General features: G+C 46.1%; 10 protein-coding genes across 10 annotated transcripts; 4 read left to right on the top strand and 6 right to left on the bottom strand.

The window, feature by feature from the left end:
* Positions 1-97: 97 nt before the first annotated feature.
* VTP01DRAFT_4922 (uncharacterized protein) lies at positions 98-691 on the bottom strand (the record flags this gene model as incomplete). The annotated part of the gene is made up of 1 exon (XM_069383657.1): positions 98-691. One exon carries the CDS (start codon positions 689-691, stop codon positions 98-100), a length of 594 nt encoding a protein of 197 aa, XP_069244336.1.
* A 167-nt stretch (positions 692-858) lies between these two features.
* On the top strand, positions 859-1,982 carry VTP01DRAFT_4921 (uncharacterized protein; the record flags this gene model as incomplete). Its single annotated transcript, XM_069383656.1, has 4 exons — positions 859-1,012; positions 1,069-1,385; positions 1,441-1,477; positions 1,540-1,982. The coding sequence occupies 4 exons, from the start codon at positions 859-861 to the stop codon at positions 1,980-1,982; spliced, it is 951 nt and encodes a 316-aa protein (XP_069244335.1).
* A 679-nt stretch (positions 1,983-2,661) lies between these two features.
* Positions 2,662-7,509, top strand: VTP01DRAFT_4920 (uncharacterized protein; the record flags this gene model as incomplete). The annotated part of the gene is made up of 21 exons (XM_069383655.1): positions 2,662-2,683; positions 2,765-3,085; positions 3,146-3,290; positions 3,352-3,518; positions 3,583-3,772; positions 3,836-4,047; positions 4,115-4,227; positions 4,289-4,397; positions 4,453-4,667; positions 4,731-4,825; positions 4,888-4,962; positions 5,016-5,254; positions 5,311-5,393; positions 5,452-5,704; positions 5,769-5,931; positions 5,982-6,090; positions 6,143-6,252; positions 6,308-6,956; positions 7,020-7,139; positions 7,195-7,327; positions 7,385-7,509. The coding sequence occupies 21 exons, from the start codon at positions 2,662-2,664 to the stop codon at positions 7,507-7,509; spliced, it is 3,648 nt and encodes a 1,215-aa protein (XP_069244334.1).
* Positions 7,510-7,854: 345 nt separating this feature from the next.
* Positions 7,855-8,800, top strand: VTP01DRAFT_4919 (uncharacterized protein; the record flags this gene model as incomplete). Its single annotated transcript, XM_069383653.1, has 4 exons — positions 7,855-7,993; positions 8,065-8,259; positions 8,318-8,621; positions 8,695-8,800. 4 exons carry the CDS (start codon positions 7,855-7,857, stop codon positions 8,798-8,800), a joined length of 744 nt encoding a protein of 247 aa, XP_069244333.1.
* A 128-nt stretch (positions 8,801-8,928) lies between these two features.
* Positions 8,929-10,982, bottom strand: VTP01DRAFT_4918 (uncharacterized protein; the record flags this gene model as incomplete). Its single annotated transcript, XM_069383652.1, has 7 exons — positions 8,929-9,084; positions 9,149-9,295; positions 9,349-9,785; positions 9,845-10,620; positions 10,685-10,784; positions 10,850-10,888; positions 10,943-10,982. The coding sequence occupies 7 exons, from the start codon at positions 10,980-10,982 to the stop codon at positions 8,929-8,931; spliced, it is 1,695 nt and encodes a 564-aa protein (XP_069244332.1).
* A 679-nt stretch (positions 10,983-11,661) lies between these two features.
* Positions 11,662-11,907, bottom strand: VTP01DRAFT_4917 (uncharacterized protein; the record flags this gene model as incomplete). The annotated part of the gene is made up of 2 exons (XM_069383651.1): positions 11,662-11,806; positions 11,885-11,907. The coding sequence occupies 2 exons, from the start codon at positions 11,905-11,907 to the stop codon at positions 11,662-11,664; spliced, it is 168 nt and encodes a 55-aa protein (XP_069244331.1).
* Positions 11,908-12,135: 228 nt separating this feature from the next.
* Positions 12,136-13,574, bottom strand: VTP01DRAFT_4916 (uncharacterized protein; the record flags this gene model as incomplete). Its single annotated transcript, XM_069383650.1, has 6 exons — positions 12,136-12,509; positions 12,576-12,712; positions 12,788-12,833; positions 12,913-13,002; positions 13,082-13,319; positions 13,392-13,574. The coding sequence occupies 6 exons, from the start codon at positions 13,572-13,574 to the stop codon at positions 12,136-12,138; spliced, it is 1,068 nt and encodes a 355-aa protein (XP_069244330.1).
* A 379-nt stretch (positions 13,575-13,953) lies between these two features.
* On the top strand, positions 13,954-15,246 carry VTP01DRAFT_4915 (uncharacterized protein; the record flags this gene model as incomplete). Its single annotated transcript, XM_069383649.1, has 2 exons — positions 13,954-14,143; positions 14,210-15,246. 2 exons carry the CDS (start codon positions 13,954-13,956, stop codon positions 15,244-15,246), a joined length of 1,227 nt encoding a protein of 408 aa, XP_069244329.1.
* Positions 15,247-15,490: 244 nt separating this feature from the next.
* VTP01DRAFT_4914 (uncharacterized protein) lies at positions 15,491-17,174 on the bottom strand (the record flags this gene model as incomplete). Its single annotated transcript, XM_069383648.1, has 5 exons — positions 15,491-15,687; positions 15,747-16,097; positions 16,159-16,507; positions 16,569-16,691; positions 16,764-17,174. 5 exons carry the CDS (start codon positions 17,172-17,174, stop codon positions 15,491-15,493), a joined length of 1,431 nt encoding a protein of 476 aa, XP_069244328.1.
* A 374-nt stretch (positions 17,175-17,548) lies between these two features.
* Positions 17,549-18,446, bottom strand: VTP01DRAFT_4913 (uncharacterized protein; the record flags this gene model as incomplete). The annotated part of the gene is made up of 3 exons (XM_069383647.1): positions 17,549-17,656; positions 17,766-17,843; positions 18,141-18,446. The coding sequence occupies 3 exons, from the start codon at positions 18,444-18,446 to the stop codon at positions 17,549-17,551; spliced, it is 492 nt and encodes a 163-aa protein (XP_069244327.1).
* Between the last annotated feature and the right edge of the window lie 377 nt (positions 18,447-18,823).

Below are 18,823 nucleotides of genomic sequence, written 5' to 3'. Positions count from 1 at the left end.
TTGTAGATTGTCCCGTGAAATGTTTTCCTCTTTCTTTCTTTTTTTCTTTCTATTTGTTCTCTGTACACATTCTATGATTTGAAAGATGCTTTGTAGTCTAGAAACCTTTACCGATGCCCGTCTTGTCAACAATAGATTTGATGGCGGTACCTTCTTCCTCGCAGAGTTCTGGATGGATGTAGAATAATGATTTTGGTTTGGCTGGTTTGCCGGCGACCTGTCCCTTTGCTTCGTCCATGTTGGTCACCATCATGGTTGTGAATATCCGTGTAGCTGGTCCGAGAGCTTCGACAGGTACGATTGTCTGGTGTTCCTTTGCGAAAAAGTTCAATGTGTGCAAAGTAAGGTGCTTGGAGTCCGGCGTGGTGATCTTTGTAACGTACGGTGACATGACCCACTGAATCAGACCGGTTGACGCTGCACTGGTAGCTATCGCTGCCGTGACAAGCGTGGCCCTAGCAACGAACGGAATCGGTACATCGATCACAAACACAAAGGGCGAAATGCCAGTTCCGAGTCCAAGGGACGTGATCGAGAAAAGCTTCAACTTTTTAGCAACATTGGCAAGTGGTCCAGTGTAAATAACATTGTCTTTTGAGGATGCTGCTGCTGCTGTGGCGTTGGTTGCTGTAGCAGTCCAGCGTCTCTGCACAAGACTTGCCGTTTGGCGCGATATTACAGTCTTGTACATTTTAAGTTTCTTTTTAGTGCGGTGGAAGAGGGGGAGGAAAGGGTGCTTAAAATTCCCAAAGCGGACACAAACGTTTTGGCGACACCCTGTCGAGAGAGAAAGATCAATGAGCCGTGAGTTTGGACGACGCTTCCTTGCTGTATATTATGGAGACACTCTAGTTTAACATGGACTATACCTCAGTACGCATTCCACCAGGGATTCGTGTATTCAACAAGATCGCCGACTACCGCGCATGGCGACGTCAAGTGCTGCTTGATCGTCAGACTGTCGGCTACGTGCCTACTATGGGCGCACTTCATCAAGGCCACTTGTCTCTAGGCAGGTATAACGGATAATACTCGGGATAAAACTTTCCTGACATATTTCAATACTAGTCAATGCGGCGAAGGCACAGTGTGACCACGTTGCATTGACGATTTTCGTCAACCCGGCACAGTTTGCACCCCACGAGGACCTTGCAACATACCCAAGAACACTGCAGAGTGATTTAGATAAGCTGGCGACGCTTGGTCCCGCCACAGTTCTTGTCCCTCAAGTCTCAGAGATGTATCCCAGTGGCATCGAGCTTGATGTCAGCAAACAGATAGGCGCATTCGTCGAAGTTAAAGGACTGTCGCATCAATTGGAGGGCGTGACACGACCTCATTTCTTCCGCGGTGTAGCAACCGTTGTTTCCAAGTTTTTAAATATCGTATGTGGGACAAAGTGCAAAGACGAGCATTTTCCTCACAATTGGGCTTGTGTAGATGGAACCAGAGCATGTTTATTTCGGGCAAAAGGATGGTAAGTGCTGATAACTCGAAGCATTCCTACAAGGACAATGATAACATGAACTCTACGTCCAGTGCAACAATGCATGGTTATCCGACGTATGATACGTGATCTGCACTTCAACGTCAAGATGCACGTATGTCCGACCGTCCGAGAGGCTGACGGCCTCGCCATGTCTTCCAGAAACACCTATCTTACCCCCGCGCAGCGACAGTATGCGCTAGTGCTTTACAAGGCATTGACTCGAATGAAAGACATGTATGGTGCCGGTACACGACATGCCCCTGCTTTGAAAACTGCTGCGGAGGAATTGATAGAAGAATCACGCAAACAAGTGCAACAACTGGGAACTGAGGATTGGGAAATCAAACTAGACTACATCAGCATCGCATCGCCAGACGATCTTCATGAGATTCAGGACGATATTCCGCAAGAGACAGGTTGCATCCTGAGCGGTGCTGTCTTTGTTGGCAAGACGCGCATCATTGATAACTTGCTTATCGACGTTCCCATGTAAACCATATATTTGCATCCCTTTTCTTTTTTCAATTAGACATTTGAATATAGAGCTCTTTCAGCAGCACCGTCAATTCCCAAATTACTTTAGACCACGCGGCACTTAGCAACCAGATCGAGGCCCATCAGAATGTTTCCTTCTCAGTTGCTACGTTTTCTCGTCATAACCATAGCAACGCACTCGGACCGGTTAGCAGCTTGTGCCGCCGTATGTGAACGAACGGTGCTCCAAACGCTGGTCCAGCGTGTATGTTGCATGGCCATGTCAGATTTGGCTAAGCACAATCATCATTTGGGCAAAAGTGAGAATTTTCCCGCACTTGGTTCATCGTCACGGGAAATCGGGCACGGACTTGCGATGTCGCCCTTGTGAAGCAAACCCGAACAACCCAAAAATGGATATTTATAAATATCAATTGTTGTTAATTGGTGGTAGCATATAAAGTACATCATCTCCTCGATCATTTGAAATCTATTGCTAAGATGCAACTGGCAAATCCCATCGCTGAAAACAATGGATGCAGAGGTATCTGCGACGATAACTGCAACCACGTTTCAAATAGTTTCCAAGTAAGTAAATGCAAGGTGTTGTCCAAAATATGCTATTATTTGAAGCTGGTTCTGTATACAATGGTTATATTAGTCGTAGTTATTGTTAGTAAGCATATTCTGTAGAATACATGCTTCCTCCTCCAAACGCAGGTGCGTAGTTTGTGCGACCCTGAGTTTGAATCAATGGACAGCTTGGGATCGTGAAAGGACGATTCCTCACTCTTCTTCTAGTTAGTGAAAAGCCTTTCAAGACGTTCTTCAACAACCTTTTTCCCAAACGTAGACCTTCACGTCCCACCTCCTTCTCTGTCCTTAACGCTACGCACTCTCCAGGTGCCGACTCGCCCGATATGACAGTTCAGGATCCAAGAGCAACGCCCTCTCCACCGAGCACGGTACCTTCGCCAAATGACACTACGGAATCAAACGCAAGCGATGTGTCAGAGGTGGAGGAGCTAGCCCCAAAGAAGACGCACGCTACGGTGGCTCGTGGCTCAGTATCCGAAAGTGAAAGCGCCAAGACACGAGCAGTCAAGCACGACATTGCGGACAGTACGAATTGCAAAGCAGCAGTGGACGAAGACTGCGTTGGCTAAACTCGTTATTGTATAGGTGAAGAGATTATCCCATATCTAATTCCTGAAAGCAGCGAACTCGAAACTGAGGATGTCCAAGTGCATCATTGGCTTATAAAAGATTGGAAAGCACTGGAAGATCGATGCCACGGCCCCGTTTTCCAGGCTGGAGGTTTCCCTTGGTCAGTTTTACTATACGCAACAAACTGCACCAGCTTTGAGCTAATACTTTCCGCACGTTAGGCGGATCCTCTTGTTTCCTAGAGGAAATAACCAGGATACCTCCATTTCAGTCTATCTGGAGGTTGCCGATCCTACGTCGAGTGGGCATCCTCCTGATTGGCATGTATGCGCTTATTTTGCACTTGTAATCTCCAATCCGGAAGATTCAACCAACTTTTACAGCAGCAGTATGTTGAATTCTGAGCTAAATGGAAATTTTATCATTGACATGAACCTTTCGCAACGACGCAGGTGCAAACCATCGATTTTCCGCCGATGAGGTCGATTGGGGCTTTACAAAATTCGTGGATATCAAATCTCTGCCACGTACCAACCCCTCCACAGGCAAAGGCCCCTTTCTCGTTAACAACCAGGTGATGCTATCCGTCTTTGTCCGCGTCATCAAAGATGAAACTGGTGTCCTGTGGCATAGTTTCCAAAAGTAAGACAAGTTATATTCATATCTACACACTTTAAGCAGAACTAACTTTTTGATTTCTGATAGCTACGATTCGCGCAAGGAGACAGGTTACGTCGGCATAAAAAACCAAGGTGCTACATGTTACATGAATTCCTTGCTCCAGTCCCTTTATTGCACCAACAGTTTCCGCCGAGCTGTGTACCAAATTCCGACAGAAAACGACAAACTGTCCGACAGCGTTTCACTGGCTCTGCAGCGCTGCTTCTACCAGCTTCAATATTCTGATCTTCCTGTTGGTGAGCTATCAAAGTATTCGGGGACGTTACTTGTATTTGTACGATGCTCATGTTTCTTACCTGCCAGGTACGACGGAGCTCACCAGGTCCTTTGGCTGGGATTCTTTGGAAGCCTTCAATCAGCATGACGTGCAAGAGTTTAACAGAGTCTTGCAGGATCGACTCGAGGAAAAGATGAAAGTATGTAACTATGGGAACGCTTTGTAGATATTCACCTTGCTGACCCGAAAATCTCTACAAGGGTACCCCCGCGGATGGTGCTATTTCGAAGCTATTCCTTGGAAAAATGAAAAGTTACATCAAGTGTATCAATGTCGATTACGAATCATCTCGAGTCGAGGATTACTATGGTAACTAAAGAGCAAAAAAAGGAAGAACGCGCCCGAGAACTAATGCCTTGCATAGATATTCAGTTAAATGTAAAGGGTTGCAAGGACTTGGAAGAGTCCTTCCAGCACTACGTGACTGTCGAGACATTGGAAGGTGAAAATATGTACATGGCCGAAGGTCATGGCCTGCAGGATGCGAAAAAAGGCGTCATCTTTGAAAGTTTCCCTCCCGTCCTGCACCTTCAACTGAAACGCTTCGAGTATGATTTCATGAGAGACACAATGGTCAAGGTACTCGTAAGATTTTGTTATCATCTTGTTGGTATCTCTAAATCTCACACGGTGCCTTTTAAGATAAATGACAGACACGAATTTCCGGAAGAAATCAATCTGGATAAATTCTGTTCGCAAAGCGACCCTAACGATCCATATGACTATGTGCTCCATGGGCAAGTCTTAGTAAAATTGATGATGCAGCTGCAATTGAACCTGATACTGACATTCTTGACAGCGTGCTAGTACATAGCGGTGATCTCCATGGTGGACATTACTTTGCACTCATCAAGCCTGAGAAGGATGGAAAATGGTAAGCCTATCCAAGTTCACGATTCCGTTTCATTACTAATAAAAAACTGCTAGGCTCCGTTTCGATGATGATCGGGTTACACCAGTCAAAAGACGAGAAGTATTTGAAGAAAACTACGGTGATGAGCCCCTGAGCGCAAATGGAAGTCCTCCAATGCTTAATGGTGTCCGAAACAATAATGCAAGACTCATGAAGCGATTTACCAACGCTTACATGTTGGTATACATCCGAAAAAGCAAACTGGACGAAGTACTAGGTCCAGTTAACGATGAAGACATTCCTCCACATCTAAGTAAGTAAACACACCGCTCCTGTCCAATGCTTTGCTTACCAGCGACATTGTTCTAGAAAGACGTATCGATGAAGAAAGGGCAGCTTTAGAAAAGCGCCGAAAAGATCGAGAAGAGATGCACTTGCATGTAAAAGTTGCAGCAAGTATCTGGTCTGCGATTTGGTTGCTAGCCTGTGGCTAAATAATTCATTGCTTAGGTGGTTACGGATTCAAGTTTTGCAAACAGACAGGAGTTTGACTTGGCTGCATTTGATGACAAAAACTTGGAATGCTCAGAAGGCGTCACAGTGTTCAAAGTGCTCAAGACTGACAAGGTTTGCTCGTTACGGCCGGCGCTGATAGAGCGTTTCGGACTCCAGAACGAAAAGTTTAGGCTATGGCCAATGACAACTAGAAGCAACAAGATCACCAGAGTAGAAAATCATCTTACTGCGACCGAAGAGAAGCAATGTGAGTTTCTATTTGGAATTACTATTGCAAACGACTAACGCGCATTCCTTGGCAATTTCTTAAGCATTCGAAAAACTGAGAGCTTGTATCTATACCCAGAATACCGGACTTGTCAAGTTATACTTGGAGTCTGCCGATCATTTACCCAATGGCAAGCTACCGAATGTCAGATCGGATCTGTCAATGATATTTATAAAATACTTTGATATAAAGCAGCAAAAGATGATGTAAGTAAATATCCCTCTTTTGTTGACTCGTGATTCTAACTTTGCAACAGCGGTCTGGGTCGAATGTATGTCAAGAGCCACGACAAAGTGGGTGAAATGACTCCTACCCTTCTCGAGCGAGCCAAGTTACCCAAAGATACTGTTCTTTCCTTTTACGAGGTGCGATGTAATAATCTGGAGCTTGACATATACAATGCTAATAACAGTACAGGAAGTAAAACCAGCATCTATAGAGTTTATGAACGTCAAGCAGTCATTCCAGCAATCCAGCATCCAAAATGGCGATATCATTTGTTGCCAGATAGCTGTCAACGAGGAACAGTAAGTAGCTTCGATGGAATCTCCGTATGTCAAGATATATTTATCAGCATTGTAGGGCGAAACAGATCCACGCTGAAGGACGATTTGCGACAGTGCGTGAATACTTTACATCGGTTTACAACAGAGTGATGGTTGAATTCCGGCCAAAGACGGACAAACAGCTACAGGAGATCACATTGACGCTGGATCGACGATCAACGTACCTAACTGTCGCACGCGAGCTTGCAAAAGCACTGGAAGCTGAACCGACAAAACTTCGTTTCACCACTGCACATTCTCTCACCAAACAGCCAAAAGATGTTCTTCCGTACTCTGCACGATTAACGCTTGAAATAATGGCACCAGGAATACCCAATGCGACTGAATATGCGCACGCCGTCAACATTGAATCCGTTACACGACCTGTGATATACTATGAAATCCTGGATGTTAGCTTGGTCGACCTGGAAACCAAAAAGTCGTTCAAAATTAATACGTTGTATCCGACATTGCGCGACGAGACACCTGTCGAAGTACTTGTACAGAAGAATGGTGTCGGCAAAGATCTGGTCCAGGGTATCATAAGCAAGAGCAAATTTGACACCAAAGATTTGGACAGGATTCGGGTCTTTGAAGTTGTTGATGGGCAGATTGTCACTGAGCTGTCACTTGACCAACCAATCGACGGTCTAGGCGCGAAAGTTGGAGCCACGCTTTACGCAGAGGTTAGATTTGAATTATTTATGGATTTCGATCGCGTATTCGCGAAAACTGACGAAAATGACTAGCAAATTCCCGATGAAGAGCTTCTAATGGACCAGGATAACGATATCGTCATCCAGGTCGTGCATTACAACAAAGACCCCTTACGTTTGCATGGTGTACCGTTCCGCTTCGTCGTAAAGAAGGTAAAAGAATTGGCCACAGAAGCTTCAAGCGAGGAAAATTGACTTTGGGGATCAGGATGAGCCATTCACGGAGACCAAGAAGCGGCTCCAAAAACGCATTGGAATAAGCGATAAGGAATGGCAGAAAGTCAAGTACACTGTTGTACGTAACATCAGTTCCGTGGATCCAGAAGCTACGGCCATCGAAGGTAAGAAACAATGTTACTGTTAATATGCTGCAGTGTTTTGATCATCCATCTGTGTAGGAGACTTTAAGCTGTCATCAGCAAAAATCGGTGCAGACGATGCTCTTGGACTGGATCGGGTAGATAAATCAAAAACTAGTCGGTTTGGTGGCATGTTTGAACGCGGTATCTTTATTCGTGGCTAGCATCCTCCTCCTTGTCATTCTGAAGAAGAATAAAATTCGAAACGTCAGTCCAAGATATTTGAGCTTAGGCACATCGTAACAACAGTAATCTTTTCCACCCAATATCTCATCCCTGCTGAAAAGCATAATCGAATATATACAAGGCAGGCTCCATCTGTGAGAAACAAAGCCAAGAGAATGGTGGATGATTGCCAGTAAAAGGTCGTGCGAAAATTCATTGTAGCCTGACGAATGAGAATGCACAATCTAGCCGTCACAATCATCTTTTTTTACAGGATTCAAGCACCGTTCTCCCAAAGTAGCTTTCCTGGAACTTTTTTTCCCTCTCTCTTCCCTTACTTTAGAATGTCTTCTTCCGACGAAAACGACCTTAAGCAACCACTCCCTACCCGCCCTGGCTATTCACCTTCCCACTCCTCCGTCGCATCCCTCGTCTTGACCCGCCAAAATACCCCCGTTGATATCGACGGCATGAGCTGGCCAAGTAAGTTTCTTCTACCCCACTCTGTCATGCAGAAACAATGGAAATTAAGCATTTTTCCTTCTCCTTCTCAGGCAAAGGCGCAAAACTGCGTAGGGATGAATCTGCTCAAGAGAAGCAGGAACGACAGCAAAAAATCGCAGACGCAGTTAAAACAATACTATCTTGCATCGGCGAGGACCCAGAGCGAGAAGGATTGCTAAAGACTCCCGAGCGATATGCCAAAGCATTGTTGTTCTTTACAAAGGGATATGAGCAGAATATACGAGGTAGCTATTATCTGATCAAAAAGGTTATATGCATATTTTTTCTCACGATCTGTCACAGATGTCATCAACGGCGCTGTTTTCGAGGAAGACCATGACGAAATGGTTATTGTCAAGGACGTCGATGTATTCTCACTATGCGAGCATCACATGGTACCATTCACCGGCAAAATCAGCATCGGATACATTCCAAATAGACGGGTAGTCGGATTGAGCAAGCTCGCTCGCATTGCAGAAATGTTCACTCGACGGTTGCAAGTCCAGGAACGTGTAACAAAGCAGATTGCTACGGCGTTGATGGAGATATTGCAACCTCAAGGTGTAGCCGTTGTCATGGAAGCATCTCATCTTTGCATGTGCATGAGGTGAGTCACAAATAGATGAGGAGTGGGAGAGACATACATCAAATGTTGACCGGATCCGGTTTGCTTGCGACAGAGGTGTTCAAAAACCGGGAAGCGCTACAACAACCAGTTGCATGATGGGCTGTTTCCGCAGCAATCCAAAGACCCGTGAAGAATTCTTGACTCTTATCCGACGATAGACAAGTGAGCGAAAGGAGAGAAAAGATGAAGAAACGATACCAAATCCCCCACCCCAAGAATACATAGAATTTTGTGTTTTATATGTAAAATTATAGTATAAATATACAACAACTACAGCATTCACGTGTTACAGTTCTCCCGCTGCTACAGCCTGCTTGCATAGCTGGAGAGCTGTCAGGTAGTCTCCTCCAGCGTCATGCAGATATCTCTGGAGTACCTGTCTATCAATGTGAGGCATCAAGTCGCACAAATCGTCCAACGCCTGCTCAGGAGTCTTCTTTTTCTAAGCGAGTGATGTTAATCAGCAAGTAATTTTACAAGCAGCAGCCCGTTGTCGTTTGACTCACCTTGACACTTTCGGAGCGCTCCACGGATCTAAGCGATGCATTTGTTCCACTTCGTGATTTGCGTCCGAGTGACGAGAACAGTTTGCTCCTCTTGTCAGCATCCGAACTTGCTACGCTCGACGATGCACTTGCTCTCCGCTCTAGTCGCTGCAGGCATGTGAATAAACCGATCTTCCTGTTTTCCGTTCCTGACATTTTACCTGTTGGCCCTTCGGCTGCGGGATTGGTTTAGCCGGAGTGTCCACGTAGTCGTACGGTTTGCTATCCACGTTTGTCCGGCTAAGAGACTCGTTCAATGCCATGGGCGACTGGCTTGGAAGCAAGGCGTGGGCTGCCGACAGGACATCGGTGGGTGTAACTGCTGGAGACGACGATGAATCAACAGACGGGCTGGTGGAGGCTGATCGTGGGCGGTTAGGCGGCAAACCGCCATTCTGCCACATGGTTTCAATGCTGTGCTTTTGCTTCTTGCTCGGTAATAGAAGAGGATGTAACATAGATTTCTTTGTATTAATTGGGCGTCTTGCCGTGTGTGGGGTATATTCGTGCAAAATTGAAGGAGGTCCTCGGCTCTGCCGTTTGTGAATCCATGTTGCCAATCCGCTGTTCGCTTGGATGCAGTGATCATATGCCAGGGCTACATTTTTCTCTCAAGGTGAGACAATCCAATTCTGCACCAATGTAACACATACATACCGTAAGCCGCCATCCGTTCACTGGGCCCTCGCATTTTCATGGTATGGTACAGCGTCAGAGCTCTGTGAGGCGGGCCATTCCGCCTACTAATCTGTTCGTTCTTTCTTTCAGAAGTAGGCTCACTAGGTCTCTGAGCTTCGATCGTCCTTTGCACTTTGAGCTCCTGTGCCTTCCTTTCAATGAGATCAGAAAGCCCGCTGTTATCCTCTGGCTGCTCCGCAAAGATCGTCTGGAACGCTTTGAGAGAACCTAGCAGATCGTCGCCTGTACTGTCGTCTTTCCATGATATCTGGTAGTCATCTGCTTGCTGCTGTGAATTTGACCACGACGCTTCGCCGTTTGCATGATGCTCCTGTTCCGGTTTGTTTATCCGGTAAATACTTTCGTTTTCCGAGTATGTGGGTCTAGGCATGTGTTTGTCGTACGACTTTACGGTGGGTGCTTTGCGAAGACTAAGCGATCTTTTGGAAGGAGGAGGATTGCTGCGCGCAGTGTATGTTGTCGCTGTTGTTACTGCTGCTGCATGTTGCACAGTTTCATTGGTCGTCGGTTGCGTTGGTGTGATGCTAGACGCTGCCGTTGCTGTTACCGTTGCCGTGCGCCCATTCCTCCGTCGTTGTCGCTGACATTTGTAGCATCCACAGTCGGCTGCACCGTTGCAACCAGACGTTGTTATGGTCGTTGACGTTTTCGTTGTCTTGGCTGCTTTTGCGGAGGATGATAGAATGGAATTGAGATATGAATCAGAAGTCTTCGTGTTGAGAGATTGCTTCGGTCTGCATATAAAGAGTGTTACAACCATCTGTGGGCAACATTGAGCATTGTCCATTAATCCCATACTGTTGCTTCTTATTACTCTCCATATGGCTCAGATAGACCGGAGGAATCTCGTCTACTTGTATCTTGTTGGATTCACCGGCTGCAGTGAGCTGCAGATTTACTAATAACACCCAGAAATTTTTTAGCCCTCCATGTCGAGAAATATCATCACTGTTGTTGCCTTACTGTCTACTCGATTATCGAAGTGCATTTTTCTCATCCACTCTAGAGAATAGTGTGAGAGAAAAAATCCCAGTCGTCACGCTGGTAGCCGCATACCATTCGTTGAAACGTCGACGTTAGTCGCGGTTGTCGACATTGCACGATTTGACCTGATGAGGGAGAAGGGCCAGCAAAAAGGAAAGAGAGAAAAAGTCGTGCACTGCTCTCGGTCCAGCAATGCTAATTCATCGCTGGTAACACGAACCATTTGTTCTCTCACCCAGAATGGAAAGTCGTCAGTTCTGGCAGTGAGGATCTCGATCTTTCAGGCCCGCCACTCCTTTTGCTCTTGATCCTCTTACACAAGACTAGATCTATTAGGATGTATACCACGCGACGGAAATGTGTCTCTATGAGTTTGTGTTGCCAGTTGGAGGATACAATGTCTATGCTTCCTGCTGATCGAAATATTGACTTTGCAGGTGTCTACTAGTATTGCAACCAGGACCTCGGCTGCTTCGACGATTCCGATGAAATTCATTGGCAACGATATATCAATGCCAAGTGACTGCATGCATCGCAGCAATTAGCCGGCTTGGGCTTGAATATTTTCGAATCTTGGCAAACAATATGTTGTACCGCCAGACTCCACACTGCATATCGTTATTCACTAGAGTACAAAGTGACAATGAAGCGTGTATATACCGATCAGATCACACCACAAGTAGGCTGTAAAGAAACTTTATTGCAAGCTCTTAGTTTCCCGTTCCTACGTAGCAAGAAGATATAATAATTGATGGATCAATAAGAAGAAATGCTATATGAAATATACATTCTCACAATTTTCCTCTACCTTCGGCACCTTTTCGAAGTTCGGTGAGCAGCTCGCTTAGTTTCTGGCGAAGTTTGGTCACGGTAGGATCCTCATCCTTCTCGGGTGGTGGAATTTGGTCAAGCAGGTACTCTGCTTCGTCAATGGTGCTAATTCGCAGGGTACAAGTAAGAACTCACAAGGATCTGGAGCAAGATGAGGAACAGTCTAGACAGCTAATCACTCACAGAACGATGGGGCCGCGGTTCATGTCACGAACTTTACAAAGCGAAAAGCGGTTGGCGGACTATTGCTGCCATAATAAGGCGCGCTGTTTATTTCATTGGAGAAGGCGACTCCCAGCAGTTATCATGTTTCTTTAAAGTTGCAGGATATTCCATCGCTAGAAATATATATATGTAGACCAAAGGAAAACCTTGATGGGCATCGGATAAGAATAAAGTGGAGATTGTATAAACATTGATGAAAGATGATGGTATCATGATGTCTCTTTTGTCACACCCGTGGCGGTTGACGATATGGTGGGGGGCATCGTCCGTCTGCGCTCCCGCTTGATCGCATCCCAATCGAGCGCCGGTTTTGCTTGCTGTCTCAGGCGGGTGTTAACGCTGTTAAGCTGTGCTTCCTTGGCCTTTTGCTGCTCCAATTGCTGTTGTTGAGCCTTTGCACGTTCAGCCCTGGCTCTCACCGTTGCTGTCATTCCTGCAGGCCGCAGCACAGATGATGGGCGCGAGCCAGGCGGAGAAACCGATGATGGCGAGGATGCGCCGCCGCTGCTATTACCTGCACGTGTGTTTGTGCTAGGTGTTTTAGAAGGTCGCGATGATAGTTTAGGAGGATTCTGCACCGGCGCTAACAAAGATATATTAGGTAAAAATGTATAAATCATGCGCATAACGATCGTCGCTTTTTGCTCACCAGACATCCTGCGGATTTCTAACTCTTCTTTTTTTACAGTAGCTGCAGCGCTTCTTTGAGATGCAGCGCGCGCCATCGGTTTCGATGACGTGCGAAGATACGATCGCAAATCAGGGATCGGATTCGTAACTTGAGTGCTGTAGCAATATCGTTGGTCGTCACGTTCCAGTTACTTTATTGGATGATAATTCGGATAGTGAAGCGCTGCTTACCTAGAGAACCTTCCAGACCGCTTATCCGCGCCGGTCGGTTCGTCCCCTGGAAAAAGAAAAAAATAGACATGGGTCAATCTTTTGACAGCGGGCGAGCAAAAGACAAGAGGATATTTTGAACTTACAAGGCACCCATGTGCTTACGGTTTCACGTCGTGTGATCTTGTCCTTTTTTTCATCAGCTGCAGCAGGAGCAGGAGCAGTATCATCCTTATCTATAGATAAGTTGAATGCATTATTTTTTTTTTTGCCATGCATGGTAACCGGGGAAACGGATGTTGCTAAGTTACATACCAGTGCCTTGTTGAGATTTCACGGGTCCATCCGCTTCCCGGTGGCCCCACCATTCCGGAAACGTCCAAGGCATCGTATTCTTCTTTTTCTTGCTCTTGTCCTCCTCCTCTTCCTCAACGTCATTTGTTTTTAGCTGCGTAGCACTAGCAGGCGGTTCAGGCATAGGTCTCGGTGAGGAGACTGTTTCCGTTGCTGTCTGTGCGTTATCATTCGAAATACGAGTGGATAGTGATACGGACTGGATTGGGGAAAGATGTTTACTGTGCTGTGGAATAAAATATCAACGTAAGCAAAGGTGTAAAAGTATTACCGGCCGTTGGTCGGCGCCCTTTTCCATTAGCTCCTTGGACATTGCCAAGATCCGCTCGCGGTCATTGGAATAAAGCACAGCGAAACATATAAGCTCTCGTAGGACGTTGAATACGTCGGTGGGCGGGTATTTGTTGAGGAAGTCGTGCACGTAAGGTGGCAACGTGGTCAGGAATGACTCCATGGGGCAACAGGTGACAAAAACTTGCTGGCTGCTGCTGTTCTTCAATAATACAGAAAATTTATATGTTGTGATCCTGTCTGTGTATCCCGAGGGAGGGCATATAACCTTGTCGGCATTTTTCACGCTGCTTATTGTCTCTAAACACGTTTTCATAATTTTTTTTTAGATCGTAGCAACAACGGATCGTCCCGACGCCGTCGTCGCCGTTGGTAACAGTGGTTGTTTCAGAACACCAATCAGAGGGAGGTGTGGTTGGGAAGGTCTTGGAAGGGATTCCGCTTTACTGTACAAAAAACTTTTTTGCGTATATTATTTTTCAATTCCACCAGCCCTCACTCTTGCTCAACAACCTCTTTTCTTTCTTTCCTCTTTCTTCTTCATGCTTCTCGCTCTCGCGATAAAGCTACACCACGATAACGATACAATTTTCTTGCCAGCTCGCGATGCCGGCTCCAACAACCAAGATATCTCTGTGCGCGGATCTCTTCATCTATCCGTCCGCGAACCCGTTCGCTTAAAATCGATCAAGCTCAAGTTTACTGGCCTAATGAAACTAGCCAGAAATGATCGTAAGTTTTCAATAAAAACTACATTGTCTTCTATTTTTTGTACTGATCCATGAAATAATTCAACAGGTTCTACCAAGCGAATCATTCTGGATAAGGAATGGGTGTTTCTGGAACAGTCATCGACAAAGAAGGACCATACTCTGCTTCCTGATAACTATGAATTCCCCTTTGAAATGACTCTACCGAGCGATTTGCCCGAATCCGTTGAAAGAAACTCTTATGGCGAGGTTTCGTACAGGTTCAAGGCTGTGGCGGCAAGATATGCGCTCTCATCCAACATTGTGGTAAAGCAGAACCTGCAAATTCTGCGCGAGGCACCTGCCACATTCCTTGGTATGACACGCGCTGTTGGCCACTTTCCAGGCGTGATTAGATACGAGCTTGTCAGCAACAAGGCCATGTTTCGCAAAGGTGAAAAGATTCCCATCGAGTTGTACATTGTACCCGACGCACCCAACGATGGATGGCGCGTCCAATATATTTCTGGTGTCCTGAAAGAATACACGAACGTTCCTACTACTACGACGACTGGACATCACCACCACAACAACCACGTCGTAACGGAAAACCGCATCTTGCGATACTTTCGAGACGAAGCATTCCCATGCACCGGACAACAATGGCACAAGACTGAGGAAATTCCAGTCCCACGATATGCACAGTACGATGCATCCAATCCTTTGTTTAGCATCGAGCACAAGATACAGTTGACCATGTGCCTGATGGATCCTCAAGGTTTGTTGACAGAGGTTCGCGCCGCACTGCCTGTGGTTGTTGCAAACGATCAGGTGATTGAATTGTCACAGTCAAGAGTTGCTGAGGAAGAGTTTTTGCCCACGTACGAAGATGCTCGTCTATCGCGACCATACTTCCCGCTCGATTACAACACGCCAGTGAGCTCTGCAGCTAGCACGCCTACGGATGAACTGGATGACTGGCTTACTATGCCTGTTTCGACTACCCCCACTAACGGTATGCCCACGGATAGACTTTGCCGTGTTCCATCTTACAACACTGCAGTGCGCTCATCGTGGAGCTCGTCGAATTTTCTTGATGTGGCGGCGCTGCCCTCATATGAATATTTAGCTGACATTGCACACTAGGCTTCACCCTGTACCCATTCAACTGCGTATATACACTTTTCTTCTTCTGTATGAGTTATCGTTCATTCATCCCTTTGTATACCACATTGTTTCCATGAATATGCATGCATCCCATTCTTTCCATCCCCTTCATTCAATATCACTTGATATTCTTCTTTTGTCATTAAAGCTTTACTTTATACTACGTGAAACGAATAGGATTACTTCTAAATGCATTATCCTGAGAAAGTTTTCTTTCTTTCCATTAAAAGACATAGGGGATAAAAATGTATGGAACGCGTTCGCAGTAGCGATCCCAGTCCTTGCCGTACTTCTTGGCACAGCGCTCCATGTCGCGAGAGACACGGTGGGTAAGGACGACGACAAAGAAGCAGAAGTAAAAGTAGGGCAAGAACGAACCAAAGCCAGTGATCAAGCCCCAGGAGAGAGCCATGAACAAGTCTAAATAATAAGGTGTGTAAATAAGATTTCGCGTCTTTACCAAACAAGGTATCTCTTACCAGCAGTGTAGTGAGGCTTGCGGACAATACCCCACCAGCCCGAAGTTAGCAAGAGGTTGCCGTGCTCGGTCTTGATGTAGGTAGGGTTCTTGATATGGCCCCAAGGAAGCTGCGGGAAGGCGTTGCGGGTCATGAAGGAGCCGTTCTGCTCCATACGGAAACGGTTCTTTTGCGAGTTGCCAGTGTCGAAAACGTAGTAGGCAGCGAGGAGCACGAAGTACAAGAAGATGGTGTAGGGAAGCGAGTGAGTGATGGCAGTGCCAGTGGTAAGCTCGTACTTCATCATGTAGATGGAAGCATAGCAGTAAGTGAAGGGGACACCAGCCATGTTCCAGAAGATCAACATGAAACCTTTTCAAGATATATGCGGCGTTAGATTGAGTTCAGATTACCTGCAAAGAAGCATACGTACCATCCTTCTCATAGAAAATATCCCAGGAAGTGGGAATGCATTCTTCACCCTTCTGGCAAGCGTTGACGTAGAGGAAGTGTGCAAGGACCATGAAAGCCTGGGGTGCAGTGATCTCGCCACGAAGCTCGTACTGCTTGACAAGGCAGGACAAGGAAATGTAGAAAAGGACGGGCCAGGGCACGCGGATCTCGGCCCACATCTTAAGGTCGACGTGTCCAATGCGAGGATTCAAGCAGGCACCCATAAAGTAGTCATAGAAAAAGTTGCCCGACATACGATGGTTTGTGCCCATGATGGTGCTGATAACATACACAAGCGTGGTCATGGTGAAGCCCCAGATAATGGCGACCTGGATGCAAGATGTGTCCCATTAGCACGTAAAGCCATCCCTACCCACATCCAGAACTTACAGTCATGATAGGGCCAAAATTGTCGATGATCTCGGAGAGACGGAAGATACCAGTGACATGAAGGACGGCAGAGAGTACAAGGATGAGGTACCAGGACGACAAACCGTTGCACAGGTACTTCAACTAAATATATACGATTTCGGCGTGAGTTCCTCCGCGCGATGGGTCCCGTCGAGAAATATATATCCAACTTACGCGCTTGCCCTTCAGCGAAGGGATTGGCAAGCCCTCGACGGTCGGACCAGGCATAATGTAAGCCAAAACAAACGACAGCAAGACGTAGCCCATGTAAATTTTGACGGCCTTAACGGTGGGAAGCCCAGCCTCGACAAACTTGGCATAGAACTCGTTCCAAAAGAAGTTTTTGAAGGCCTCGACAGTGAATGCCTCGGGGTAGAATAGATGGCCTTGGTGGAATTCTAGCGATTCCCAGAAGTAAATCATCAAAAGTGGGAAGCCAATCATCATTGCACAGACGCCAATGGGACCGCCGAACTCGTAGACAATCTCATTGTCGATTTTCTCATCTAACTTGGTCACGTCAGACTTGAACAGAGGAACACCGTTAGAATTAACGGTTTCCTTCTTTTCGGCCTTGGTTGCCATGAGGGCGCAAGTAGAGAAAAGAGAAGTTGCAGTAAGGATGGGCAACCGGCGCAACTCGAAAATTTCGGCGCGTCTCCATGGTTACACATTCACTTCAATTTGGTCATCGATTTACCTGGCGCAACACAACAAAGAAGGGCAGCTCATGATTTTTAGTTAAAGTAGTATTCTTTGCCTTGTCTTGATCATTTACTACTGTTGGATTTGCCTCGAGTTCCATGGAGGTAGGCTATTATATTCTGAGGCATTCACCGTCGAGCCTTCCAAAGACTTCTTTGGAGTTTGCCACGGCTCGCCTCCCCAACCTCAAAGACGTCAAAATCTACATATACTTTGAGGATCGGGAAAGGATCAAATCTTTCCCCAAGCGTATTTTAGAAGACCTCTTTGAGCGATTGTTCACTTAGAGTGCAGCTGCTAATTTTATCGGTATTTGCTAGATATTTGATAGGTGACCATTGCTCCTGAAGCTGGCGTAGAGCCTGCAAGTAGTAATTATACAGCAATATAATGTTGCAAGAGCGTTTTTCGTGTGTTATATCGTCTTCTGCAAAAGAGAATGGACATGCTTTATTCCAAATGATATCTTACCGGAGTATGTTGTGTAAGCATATATTTATCCATGTCAAGACACGGAACCACAAAGCTTACATCCGAGTAGGAGTGCCACTAAGGGTGTATCGATTGGTTATCGCCGTACTCGGTTTCCATCAGCGAGCGAGTCGTGTACCATATCCAATACTCCTTTAGGGATCAATCCGTAAGCATGTTGGAGTACAGGCTTTTGTAGCAGTGTGCTTATCTGACTCGCTTGACTCTCTTTCTGTAATACGGATGAGAGTAAAGGATAGGACTGAGCAGAAATACATGGAAACAGGATGGAATGAAGGCATATTACATAACAGCTAATGGAAGTACATGAAAAAGGGCATAAGAGATCATAAGAGGTCATAAAAATTAATTTACAAATGCATAGCGCGTTTCTTCTCTGTCTTCATGTTCGTGATCCGGAAGCAAACCATTCTCGAGATCCTCATATGTTTGTTCCGCTTCATCGCATCCATCATTCACATCAACTTCAACATCTTCAAGAGATATGCCCTGCAGAGACACCTCTGCTTCCAGGTCACCGGCTGCTTGAGACGACCACTGGAAACCACCGATTATTCTGTAGAACGGCCGTGCATCTGCAAAGCAACGGCCAAGTTGCTCCTTCCAGCCTCCACCGCGGCTTTCTTGTTCAAGTACATATTCAAGCACTCTGTATCTCATTTCTGCGTATTTCAGGCCTCAAAGGCTGTCTGCTTGGAGGGAGAACTGCCTCCGATAAATCGTGTATGAGCTCGCCCTGCAAGCTCATTCTGCAAACGTACTTCCTCACTACTCATTTGAGATATGATCCAAACTTACGTCAAGGTATTCATCTTCTCTTCTGAATTGGTACTGTTGGAGAGCACTAGAAGCTATGACTTTCAGATCCCAAAAGCTGTCACCGATGTTGCAGATGTCTTTATATTGGCGAGCTAGGTCTGGTCGCTGAAGACTGATGCAAGCATCGTTGTAACGTCGCAGCAACGGCGAAGCGCTTTTCTTAATGTTTTGAATGGTCAACTTCAATCGTTCGCTCAAGTTATCGCCTTCTTTAGATA

The sequence above is a fragment of the Rhizomucor pusillus genome (assembly GCF_041956525.1).
Source record: "Rhizomucor pusillus strain CBS 183.67 unplaced genomic scaffold VTP01scaffold_2, whole genome shotgun sequence".
NCBI classification, from domain to species: domain Eukaryota; kingdom Fungi; phylum Mucoromycota; class Mucoromycetes; order Mucorales; family Lichtheimiaceae; genus Rhizomucor; species Rhizomucor pusillus.
Note: the sequence above shows the minus strand (reverse complement) of the source record. Positions and strands in the feature narration are given on the sequence as shown.